The sequence below is a fragment of the Athene noctua genome, chromosome 5 (assembly GCF_965140245.1).
Source record: "Athene noctua chromosome 5, bAthNoc1.hap1.1, whole genome shotgun sequence".
Lineage (NCBI taxonomy): Eukaryota > Metazoa > Chordata > Aves > Strigiformes > Strigidae > Athene > Athene noctua.
In genome coordinates this window covers 60909698-60922231 of record NC_134041.1, presented here as the reverse complement: position 1 = coordinate 60922231, position 12534 = coordinate 60909698, and the positions used below count along the sequence as shown (strand labels likewise).

Sequence of the window (12534 nt, the reverse complement as noted above, 5' to 3'; positions counted from 1 at the left end):
GGGCACACAGAGTCCTATGCAGCGTCACCCTGTGGGATAGAAGTATGACTCCAGCATGCTGCTGTTGTCCTACACACTTGGTGAACGTTTATTTAATTCTTGAAAGGGTAAATAGATTTGTCAAAAGAGTTACAACAGATCAGAGGGGATTCAGAAATCCCATGGACCTACCTACTGTTCATGAACGGCGCAGCTCTGAGGTACTTCACATTCCGGGCAGCCAAAGGCACAGTCGCACAGTCCCATCAGAAGAAGGGGCAGCAACTGAACAGAGTGTTGTGCTGCTGGCAGAGAGGTTATTTCAACTAAACTGGGTGACTTTGCATTGAAGTGGACGAGGGGCAGTCACATCACTTAAACGTGGCTGAGTGCAGGGAGTGGAAAGCTGAGCTCTGCTGCTGGACTGCTGAGGTTCTGAAATACCATGTAGGTCTTGGTTACACATCTGCACGGAGGGCTGCAATTCTGACCTTGTGTTTATTGGTAAGAACAACCGAGTGGGTTTTCTGAATGATTCTTACAGTATTTAACAAAATAAAACTTGTTTCCAATAAATATGAGTCAATGTGGGGCACTAGGACATGGAAGAAGGTGTGTTCATTAGCACAATGCCCTCCTTTGAAGAACACAAGGCAATGAGTCCTCACTGCATTCTCTCACAATTTTTTTAAGCCTGATATACCACTGATACGTGACCAGGGCCTGCCTCAGCTCAGGCCTCGGATGGATGGCCCCTTTCATGGATGGGGCTCCCCATGGAGTGCCAGAGCAAGGGCTACTGCACAGACCTACCTGCCTTAAAGTGCATCAGTTGGTCTTTGCAAAGCCCACTGCAGCATTTGGAGTCTCGCCTCATGACTTCTTCACAGCTGTCGGTATCTTCATTTTTGTGTCACCTGGAACGCCCTGTTCACAAAACAAACAAAAATTAAAAAATATTAGGAAGAGGTAGATTTATTTATAACCATTTTCTCTTGTGATGACACAGTCCTTTAATCTCAAGGTATGTCCACACCTGATTTAATGGAGCTGTCAGGTTCTCTGTGGTGAGGGAGCAAGAAACAGGAGAGCTGTGAGTCTGTTCCACTGCTTATCTTATTCTGTTCACTGTTGTAAACTAGTGCTGAATTACTCAAGCATGGACTCAAAGACAGGGTGGCAGGGAAGGAACACAGGTCTTTTTTTGCTGGCCTGAAGATCCCAATTCAGTGCTTTCTGGGAGAAAAGGGAAAATTTATTGTGAATCATATACAGACGCAGACAATTTTGGAAGGGGAAAAAAAAAAAAAAAAAAAAAAAAAGACAGGCTACCAAAAACCAGTTAAACTCTGAAAAATGCACTTTCTAAGCTGCTTAATGTGTTTGGTTGTTCTGTTTTTAAATAAAACATTATTTTTATTATTAGCGTCCAAAGTAATTCAGAAAAGGCTTAGAAAAAAACCTTTTTGAGTGCTGAACATCAGGATAAGCAGGGCTGGCAGCCATCTTTCCTTTATGGGAAAAGAGAGGTTTGTAAATGAAACGCCAACACCGTGCGAGACACAAATGCATCAGTGTAATAAGAATAGGAAAGCAGCAAGGCAGAGTGTGATATTCTGAGCCACTCGAAGGGATGAGTCATCGCCAGGGTGGGCTCACGCAGCTCCAGCCAGAAACACAGCCGCAACACACCCAGTTTTATCCTGCCACCAGAGAAAAAACCCCTTGGCCTCAATACAGCCTGCTTGAACTGTCAGGATAAGACCCCCAGTGCACCAGATGTCAAAAAGGCTTTCACCTATACTTATCAATCGGAAACATACCCTAACAGCAGCTATCTCCTAAATCCATGTTATAATACACAATTAACGCAGTAAAGCCTGCTCAAGATTAGCTCTAAGCTGGATTGTGTTTGGAATTGCTTCTGAAACTTATTTCTACAAATGGGCAAATTCTTTTGCCTCCTGCCAAGATTTGGTATCAGCAGGTGGGAGCACACAGGCCTATTAGAAAGCATTTGCAGGCAGCTGTAACCTTCTACAGAGCCCCTTTGCGTAAGGACAGAGGCTGCCATCTACCAACAGCCATGGGGTGATGCATCATGTTGTCTAACTAACTTTTTGCTTTGGTTTAGATAAAAATGTTTATGCCTATGCTGTTTCTTTCCATTTCCAACCTTTTTTTTTTTCAGTTATCTATTTCCTCGAGGTAGAGGACAAATGATTGTTACAGCATTTGAGCACATGGAATAAAACAACCTTCTAGAAGATGAGCAGATTTTATTTTTTAAACAAGCATCCTGTACTCTGCACAGAATCTGCCATTCAGTGACCCACAGCAGCAGATCTGATTTGGGATTTGCTTACCTCTTTCATCAAGTTTAGAGAGAAGCACTACTTTTTCACTAATATTTCATTGTCTCGATGATCTTTCAAAGAGCTCTTTAAAACCTAACTCTCAAAATAATAACGGTCATAACACACAAGCATTATCTAGCACTTTTTATCAACAGATCTCAAAGCTTTTCACCAGAAAGGCATATTTAATTATTCACAGATAGGAAAAAAGAGGCACAAGGTCAGAGCAGGTAGATTAAGTAACTTAACCGAAAATAAAATTTACATCTCCCATTACCTGCTCAAGTGCCTTATCCACTGCTCTGCACCTTGTAATGACACAAATTTCTCCCTAAAGCCTGCTGAAATCCCTGGAGGGTCTTTCACCAACTTCAGATGTCTCAATTTGAATCAAGCTTAAAGACTCTAATCCTTCACATGCAAACATGTCTGTGTGCTGCTGAGCTCACGCTGCACCCGTATGAACCAGTACTTCCTCACTGCAGGATGAGATACAAGACTGGGGCCTGTCCAGCCAGGCAAAAGCCTGTGGGAGACAGCAAAGCCGTCAACCAACAAGATTTGGAAAAAGATGCACATATGGTATCACTTGCTAAATTTATTTTAAACTTCAGATGGCAAGAAGAACCGGGTTTAGCAGCTGCTCTAGTCTGTGCCAGAGCCAGATCTGAGGAAAAAGGAACAACTCTTTTGCCAGGTGCGCTTTGGCAGTGACAAGGTCCATCTTCAAGTTGCAGGGATGCCCAGTAAAACAGAAAATAATCCCCCTGTTAAATGGCAGCAGTTCAACCACTTGCCCAGAAGTCTGAGAAACTGAATTATGCTGCCTTCATAACAAAGCATGAGCAATATTTCCCCACCTGCAAGCCAAGTGTTTAAACAAAGAGTTTTAAACAAATATAACTTTACGGGGGGGGGGGAAGGACATCGTTTAGAATACATCAACTCAGGAGTTGTGAATAATCATTTGTGGGTGAGACAACCATCCTCAGGAAATCCTAGCAATAGCCCTTTCTTGCTGCCACAATACAGCTCCCACAGCTGAGGGAAAGGAACCACGGTGACCCAGCCGTCCCCGGGCGCACAATTTGCTGCCCAGCCGCGGGGGACTCGGCTGGGTGAGCACATCTCTGCATTCGAAGGGATGCGCCAGCCCGGAGACATGAACGCAGACGTGCCGTTCCGCGCTGCTGTTCAAGGAATCGGCTCAGGTAATGGCTGATGTTTCTTTGCTGTTCCTCGCCCACAGTCAGTGCTCTGCAGGTGGCCCGAGCGCAGCTCCGCTGCTCACTGCTCGGCTGGCAGCCCTCGGCAGTGGCACAAGGACCTCCCCGACCTCTGCTGCAGACACCTCCCTCGACAACGGCTCCTTCCCTCTCCACCTCCAGACCTGCAGGCTACAGCACGGCTCACCCACACCTTATCTGACATCTTTTCTAGCATACAAATAGTTTACTTGCTTCCACTCCTAGGCTTTGAGGGGGTTTTTAAGCAAGAATGCCCCTAAATTTTAGGCAACAGACATGCAAATAAGCTGAGTAGCTCAGCCATCCCCCTTCTCTCAGCCTGTGACCTTCCCAGCAGAGTCCCCATCCAGCTGGCGCTTTCAAGCAGCCCTGGTTCACCAGCAAGGGTCAAAACTGAACTTCTCTCACACACACCTTCAGAAGCAAGGGGTACGTAATGTTCCTTCACTCAGAACCTGCTAGTTCACTGACACCTATGCACACACGTTCAAATGCATGCTTGTTAGCTTGACAGGGGCTGTTGAGCCTGAAGGGAACAGCTGCAAAAGCAAAAGGAAAAGCAAATCACAAGCAATGTCTATTTGAATTCAAGGAAATCAGTGGATGCAGGAAGCAGTTAGAATACTATATGGGTGGGCCCCATACTGGGGTATCCGTACCCTTTAGTGTCCATTTTCTTCCCCTTCATCTCACCATGGTTATAGGAACAGTTCATCTCTTGGCCCCTTGCGCAGAACACCTCCATCTTCATCTCCTTTTGGACACCCGCACCTTCATCACAAGCCCAGCCAGCTGCGCAGTATCTCTGTGCACGTATGAGTAGGCAACATTATTCTGGTTGCTGGGAACTACAGTCTTTGAGATTATCAGAGCCACATTTCCAGCTGTCATTGGCTATGTCTGGATTAATAAATTCAGGAGGTCCACAGAGACTGAAACTGGTGATGATGCTCAATGCTCAGAAAAGTCTCAGAATGCTTTTGGACACCACTGACTAACACTGCTCCAAACAGCTCCTGGGCATAGTAGAGAGTTAATACCAGCTAGTGACCAACTCATCAGGCAGGTTGCACACAACCTCCCTCTTTTGAAGGCTCAGAGAGTTTAGTATTACAGAGGTGACCAGCCCATGCCATCCAGATCAGTATTCAGGAATAAATTTGCTATTTGTTCAGAAATAGAGATTCAGCATTCACTGAGCTCATCCCAGGGACCTGGGATGCAGCTGACATTGCTCTGGTTGCCTTTGGCTTTGGCCCCAGATACTGATGGCTGAGCTTATCCTGCCAGTGGAGCCAGACTTCTCTCTAGTTCACAATGTGGGATCTCCTCTTCGTAAAAGGCTGTGGATATTTATAAATATGAATATTAAAACAGAAATTACCAAAACCCAGAAGTGAAACTGGGTTCAACTCGATTTGAGTACTTAGACGGAGAAAAACACAAAAAGAAGCTAAGAAAAGAAAAACAGACTTCTAGAAAGTTTTTGATTTTCAGTACGCTGGGTTGTGCATGCCACTTGTGCTGCTCCAAAGCACGTGGCCTAAAACAGGGCAGGCAGCTGGCACTTCTTGGTAAAGGTGATCTTTGTTGCTGCCACCATCATGTATTCAAGAAAAATAGCCCGAGAAAACCTTGTGCTGCTCGACTGAAAAAGTAGCTCCTTTAGCTTGAATTGTGGGGACCTTCAGCTTCAACATCAGAGCCTCTACAGACCCCAGCTTCGGGGAAACAGAAAGACACGTTATCAGGTGTGGTCCCTTCCGCAAGCTGTACACCTTTCCTGCGCTGCTTTCATCTGGCAGGACGTGGGAGGCTGTCATGGGGTTTTATGACTCTCCCACCTCCCTCAGAGCTAACACCCAGCCTAACTGCTCTTCCAAGGGTGGACCGGTGTGGATCCCAGTGATGGTCCCTGCAGCCAACAGACCTGGTACAAACCTCCAGAGCAGACGGAGGCCACAGACCTACATTCAGCTTAACGCAACTCTAAGTGCCTGTGTGGGAAATCAGGCAACGACTTCGGTTTGCATCTGCTCGCAGCCGACAGGAGCTAAGCAGCCGCACAGCGATCGCGCTGTCATTTTTAAATTATGATTAAACAACTATAATCTGAGCGAGTTCAATAAAGTCAGGGCCAACTGCATTATGAAAAGCTTGCATCTATCTGAGCACCAGCCATGCAGTTTGCTGCTTTCGGTGTCTCATCAGCGCACATCAAGACCAGTTCCGAGTCACCCCCGCCAGCGGGAAACGCACAGCGAACACGGGCATCGCCCCCCGCCGACCCCCTCGGCCCAGGGAACGCCGCTCCCACCGCCCCGTCCCCCCTCACAACCCGCGGCCGGAAGGGAGGAGGAAGGGGGGAGGAAGGGGGGAGGAAGGGGGGAGGAAGGGGGGAGGAAGGGGGGAGGAAGGGGGGAGGCCGGGCGGGCCCGGGGCCGCCCCTCCCCGTCCCCTCAGGGCCCGGCTCCGCCCGCCGCCGCCGCGCTCAACATGGCCGCTGCGCTGGGAAGGCTCCTGCGGACCGCGGTGAGTGAGTGACCGGCCCCGGCCCCGCCGCGACCCCCGGCCGGCTCTGACCCTCCCTGTTCCCCCGCAGGTGCCCGCTGCTGCCGCCGCCGGGAGGAGGCTGACGGCGCGGCCCCTGCCCTGCGCCCGCCGCCACTTCAGCCTCGGTAAGTGCGGGGAGGCCCCGGGCCAGGCGGCGGGAAAGGCCCCGGCGGCCTCACGGCCCCGGCGGCCCTGCGGCTGCGCCCGGGAGGAGGCGGCGGCCCGGCCCATGCCGCAGCTCTGTTTTCTCCCCCCGTAGGCTCCTCGCGGTTTGCTCCGGCGGTTACACAACACGCCCCGTTTTTTAAAGGAACGGCCGTTGTTAACGGAGAGTTCAAGGAGCTGAGCCTGGATGATTTCAAGGGGAAATACCTGGTTCTCTTCTTTTACCCCCTGGACTTGTGAGTGCGGGTTTCTCTCCTTGCAGATGGGCCTCCCGCCTGGCTGAAGGTCATCAGAAGCGCTGCAGATCGTTGCTGTCTAAACTGGCTGGTTCTACCTTATTTGGGCTAATCTTGTAAGGCAGATGTGGTTGTTTCTAGAGTGTGAGTGATAAGACTTGGGGGGCAGATGGCCATTGTGTTTTAAAGCAATGGGCCTGGTGGTTGCAGAGCATCTTCTCCCTGCTGGGATTGCTTCAGGAGGTAGATGTGGCCTTGCAAGTGTGGTTCCTCGTACAGTCAGGGCCCGGGATGAGGGCGCTGCCTTGCAGATTGGGGTCGTGTTGGAGGCTCTCTCCATTTAAGCAGTAGGGCCAGCAGAACTGCAGCTAGACAGCTCCAAAGCAAAAGGTGAATAAATGAGGTTGAGCCTGTCCAGCAGATGGATCGCCAAGAGCAACCTGGTGTACGTGGGCACGTGGGGGAGGATTTAACCTGCAGTCCTTTCTGCTCTAGTTTCCAAAAACACTCTGTCTAGAGAGTGCCTTTGCAAAAATCTGTCTAGAACTAAGAGTTGAAAACCGTTGAAAAACTGCCAGCTAGGTGGCTATGGCAGCTGCTCTGAGACTGACTGAAGTTAATCCTGAGGAGGAAACACAGTTAAAATTACCAGGCTAAAGAAAACTCTCTGCTGCATTAGTGCATAGAAACAGACATGAGTGTCTTTTCTAAAAAATTCTTTGAAAAGATTAGAGAATCATTACAGCCTGTTCTCTCTTCCCATCCAGCACCTTTGTCTGCCCCACAGAAATTGTGGCTTTCAGCAACAAAGCAAATGAATTTCGTGATGTGAACTGTGACGTTGTGGCAGTTTCTGTGGATTCTCATTTTTGTCATCTGGCCTGGATAAATACGCCACGAAAGGTACGAATTGGGTAGCTGTTTGAGTCTTTCTCTGTTGATTTGTTTTCTTTGCACGGGAGTTTCTGAGAAGGGTTAAATAAACAGTTGTGCGAGCACCAATTTGAATAATTGCTTAATGTGTTATGTGATAAACTGCTACATTTGATGATATAATTTGACCTCAATCTTTGTTTTTCTTGCTCTTTTCCTTAATAATTTGGGATTTTTTTACTCTTTGTTTTGCTCTCTTGATAGTCTTGTGTTTTACATAATGTTTACCTTCAAAGATGAATACTCTATACATGTCACTGTCCTAAATTGCGTGTTAGAGCTGATGGTCTGTGTGCACCATCGGAGAAATTGAACACCAGCTGTTTAGTCATTATTGTTAACCCATACCTAACAGTGGTGGCTTCAGAATGGAAGCAGAAGAACCACCAGTTTATTATTAACTCTGACTTGCTGAAATGGTTCCACTTTTGCAATACAAACAGAGCTCCTCAGCTTTCTTCGGGGAAAGAAAGTGATAAAGACAGCCTCTTACTGGTGAGGAGCCTCTTTCAGATGTATATAAAAACACGTGCTTTTGATGACGTAAAGCCTGACACTAGTTTGGCTAGTTGTAGAGAATCAGAAGTGTCGCAGAAGGTGTGGAAGCACCAGTGCCATCCATCAGTCATTCCCCGCGTGGTCGTGTGACCAGCAGTCTGCAGTAGTGCTCGCAGACTGGGAGGCCTTCAGGTGTGTAGCTCAGCTGTTGGGACACACAGGGGAGAGAGGAGAGTTTGCTGGATTTAATATGGCTTGGGTGAGTCTACTAAGAGTATTTAACTTTCTTCATGCTTTGTTTAAAGCCCTAAAATGTGACCATGGACTGACTTCACCACTTGATGCAAAAGCTGTTGAGTGTGTGCTGCTCAGTGCTTGTGTAGCAAAACGCCCTGGAAAGGGTGGAAATAATTCCGTGGTGGCACAGGCAGGAAACTGTCACCCAGAGAAGCGAAGGCCTTGGTTTGGCTGAGAGCTGTGCTCAAAGCTCAGTGTATGAGAACTCTGTTGCAGGCATGCGTTTGCAGGATCAGGGTCTGAGTGACTGAGATTACACAATGATTCACTGATGATGCCAGGAATAGAAAAGCTAACAAACTCCAGGCTTGTTTCAAGGGTAGAGAGCTTATCTCTCTTGCAGTTCCACTGTGTTGCAAAACTGAAAGAAATCTTGGTTGACTCTCCAAATAGTACTTAAATTTATTTGGGGGAGGAAAAAAATAATAAATGCACTAAATAGAGAGAGCAGCAGACCTCTGACATACCTGGTGTGGCTGTTAGAAACTTTGTATTTTGTCCGTTCATAGTTCGCAGGTTTGGTTTCCTTTCCCTCCCCACTGTGTTAATCTTGTTTAATTTTGAACATTTTAAATATTCAGTAGAAATTTTTGTATTCAAAGCTCCTGAATAGGATACAAGGGAAATCTTTCTGAAAATTTATGACTGTTGTCATAGGTAGCCTTCTACCACCAAAATAAACAATTCTAAAATGATCGTGCAAAAGGAGTTTTCATGTTCCGAAGAAACCAAATGTTCCCGACTACTTTTAAAAAAACAAACCAAACCCAAGTAAACACCACCACCCCTTGCCCCGTGATTCCTTTCATGGAGCAAATGGCGTGAATGTGTTTTGTTGTTAGTATACTTTCAAGAGCACTGAATCCAGCAGCTCAAAGAAGGATAATCGTAAAAAATGTTTTGTAGCAAAATGGAATCTTACTCTGTTCTCTAGAGCGGCGGTTTGGGCAAAATGAATATTCCAGTTCTGTCAGACCTCACAAAACAGATCTCCCGTGATTACGGTGTGCTGCTAGAAGGACCTGGCATAGCACTAAGGTAACGCATGATTGCTGGTAACTCTGTTATGACACAGCCCAGTCTAAACCACCATGAGCCATACTGTCCCCTCCTGCAGGGGAAACTGCACAAGGATCAAATGAGGACTGTAAGATGTTCTTTTTTTCTGCAGAACTTCTGCTGGATCCCACCCTAGGAAAAGAGCATGTGGCCCTTACGGCCATTAAGTTGAGAATGGTTCCAGGCCCCTCTGAGAGCATGCAGGGGAAAGCCAGCTACTCTGCTCTGAGTGAGTGGAAGAACTCCATGTCACTAAGGAAAACAAGAGTAGGATAGAAGAGCATTTTACAATTTTTTTTTACATTTTTTCACAATTTAGGCCTGTCCTCTTTTTTTTGTTTGTTTTGTTTTCTTTCTTCTGAAGGGAGAAGAGACTGTCTTAACTTCTGTGTGAGAAGTTTCTGAAGCAGTTGTCCTAGAGGCCACTATAGTCAATCCCATAATTAGAGTAAAAAACCCCAACATTTCCTTCTCCACCATGGGAATACTTACTAAAAGAAAATAGTGATCCCTGAGAAACATTGGATTGGGTAGGAGTCTTCTGGAGACCTTAAGTTCCTGATCTCTTTGGATCAGGAACTTCTGTCATTTGTTGACAAATTAATTACTATGATTAAGACTGGGACTTTGGTTTTTCACAAATGTTTATATGCAACAGCTTAATGCATAAGCAGATCTTCATTAAGCAATAGCTTAATGCATAAGCAGATCTTCACTCCATACTTTCAGATTTTCCTATCAAAAAGTCATGGGAAGGATGCCAGCTATCAACTTTGACATACAGGTGGAATTAGAAGTTCTACCTTTGTTACACATCTATCTCAATTTAATAGTCTTTATATATACTTTGTAATTTCACAGTACTGTACCGGTGGAGTGGTTCTTGGCTTTTGATCACTAACAGGGAATGTATCAAATGTTGTATTGCTACTCCTGACCGCCTGTACCTAAGAATAACTACGTTGCTGAAATAGTTCATCCAGTTTGTTGCGTTTGGTCTTGGAACGTGATTTCCATTCCCTACATTCTTGCTCGATTACAGAGGTCTCTTCATCATTGATCCAAATGGAATCATCAAGCATCTAAGTATCAACGATCTCCCAGTCGGTCGTAGTGTGGAAGAGACCCTCCGCTTGGTGAAAGCATTCCAGTACGTGGAAACACACGGAGAGGTTTGCCCAGCAAACTGGACTCCAGACTCCCCTACAGTAAGCGCCTGCTAAATACCATTTTTCTAAATATAGACACTGGCATATTTCTGCATGTCTGAAGGGCCGAGAACCACTTTAACGTGAGGGGCTTGACTGAATCTGTACCTGTTGTCTAAATCTGAGGCTTTTACCAGTCGGACAAATTCAGTCTATTTGTATGATACTACATGTGGGATTTCTGTGAAGAAAGCTGCTGGTTTTCTTTTAGAAGACACAAATTGTCTTTAAAACTCTAAATTTAACTTGCACTCTCCACTAGTTGTCTTCAGATTTTTTACTTAATGCTAGCAGAAAAAATCTCTTATATACTTAAAATTTGCAAGTAGAAGCTTGTACATTATTTCAGCTTTCATCTTTGAACCAAGTGCAGAAACAGAAATAACGTTTCTATAAAGTATGCATGGATTTTCTTGGATAAAGTGTCAAATCTGGAATTTTTTCATCCTTGTTATAGCATATAATAACAAAACTTTCTTTTCTTCACAGATCAAACCAAGCCCAGAAGGTTCTAAAGAATATTTTGAGAAAGTACATACATGAACACTCAAAATACGTGGACATAACTCTTAGTTACCATACAACGAAGACATTAAGAAAGCAGCTGTGATCATAAACAAAAATAAAAGTTCTCATTTTCTGATGCTTAAAAAGAAATTAAACGTTGAAATATTTACTGACTCCCTTGTCTTCTTTAAAAAGAAGGATAAAAACTAAGGCTTTTTTTCCTCCCCTTTTGCAACCTGTTTCATTAAATTGTGACTATTAGTCTTCTTCCTGAATATATAATAACAAGTACACAAAATACAGTTGTATTCCCACTAGGTTTTTCCTCTTTTCTTAACTGTTTTGGACCAGAAAGTGTCTGCTGTTTTCTTCTCACAGGAAAAATTAAATTCTGTAAGAAGAGTTTGAAACACTGGCGACAATACAGAAAATAGAATTTTGATACATGGGTTGTTTTAATGAATTTTGCAGAGGAAGAGATGAATGTAACAAAAGTAAAAAATCCCAGGTTTTGGTGTGTAAAAGCACTGTAACTTGAAATGAATGTAAACATGTGCCATTTTAATCCTGCATATAGCCAAAGATGCAGTGCAGCTACACAGAAGCATTAGCAACCATGAAGAACTTCCAAACTTGAGTATAGTGTACTCACTGGAGCTTAATGACAAGTCTTCTGTCACTTAAAGCATTTCTTATTTGCTTGAATCTGTCTGTTGTACTGCTTGAAAACAATATAGCATATCTCTAACTGTAATAATAAATCTTAACATTGGCTAGCAGCAGGTGTGTTGCTTTGCGTTTCTTTCACTTTTTCCCTAAAGATTCCTGTTACCCAACTTCTTCAAAAAGAGGGAAAGTTGCATTGCCTTAGAAACTATGTTCTGTACCTTGGTTCACAGCAAGTAGTTAATGGCTGCTACTGCTTTTGTGTGTTTACATGGTGTAGCCAATAAGTAGTGATTGTGCTGCTGTGAAGGGCTGGATAAATCGATAGAATACTGAACGGGTTTGTATTTTTCATCTTCTGCCCTTGTGAGCAGGGGAAAGGACTCAGGATAAACAGAAGCACGAGGGAACCACCTTGGCAAACTGGCTATTGTGTCCTAAGAGCTTTATAACAGGTCTCAACGCTACAATGTAAGTGAAAGGATGAAAAATCCAAGCCTGTGATGCTCCAGGTTTCAGTGCTTGCACACCTCAGTCCCAGCGTTGTAAAACCACTAGTACCCGTGCAATTTTTCTAATAACCCTGATCTCCTGGAACGACAAGGTGTGAAGTTAAACCCCTGCGCAGCTCAATAATACAAAATAACATGCCAGCGGTGTTGGGGGCAGCCATTTGTGCCTGTGAAACACACTGATCTTTTACCTGGCTGTCTCTTCCCTTCATCACTTTAAGTGAGAATGGAGGCGGCAGGGGATTTCTCTCCAGTCCTGCTCCTTGGCTCTGCCTTCCCGGGTCGCGCAGGTGGAAACTGCTGGAAGGGGAAAAGGC

The 12534-nt window shown here is 45.3% G+C and overlaps 1 protein-coding gene across 1 annotated transcript; it reads left to right on the top strand.

Annotated features, from left to right (window-relative positions):
• The first annotated feature begins 6035 nt into the window (after window positions 1-6035).
• On the top strand, window positions 6036-11212 carry PRDX3 (peroxiredoxin 3). Its single transcript, XM_074907829.1, has 7 exons — window positions 6036-6115; window positions 6186-6261; window positions 6396-6537; window positions 7305-7440; window positions 9200-9303; window positions 10367-10532; window positions 11022-11212. Exons 1-7 carry the CDS (start codon window positions 6080-6082, stop codon window positions 11073-11075), a joined length of 714 nt encoding a protein of 237 aa, XP_074763930.1. The 5' UTR covers window positions 6036-6079; the 3' UTR covers window positions 11076-11212.
• Window positions 11213-12534: the final 1322 nt, after the last annotated feature.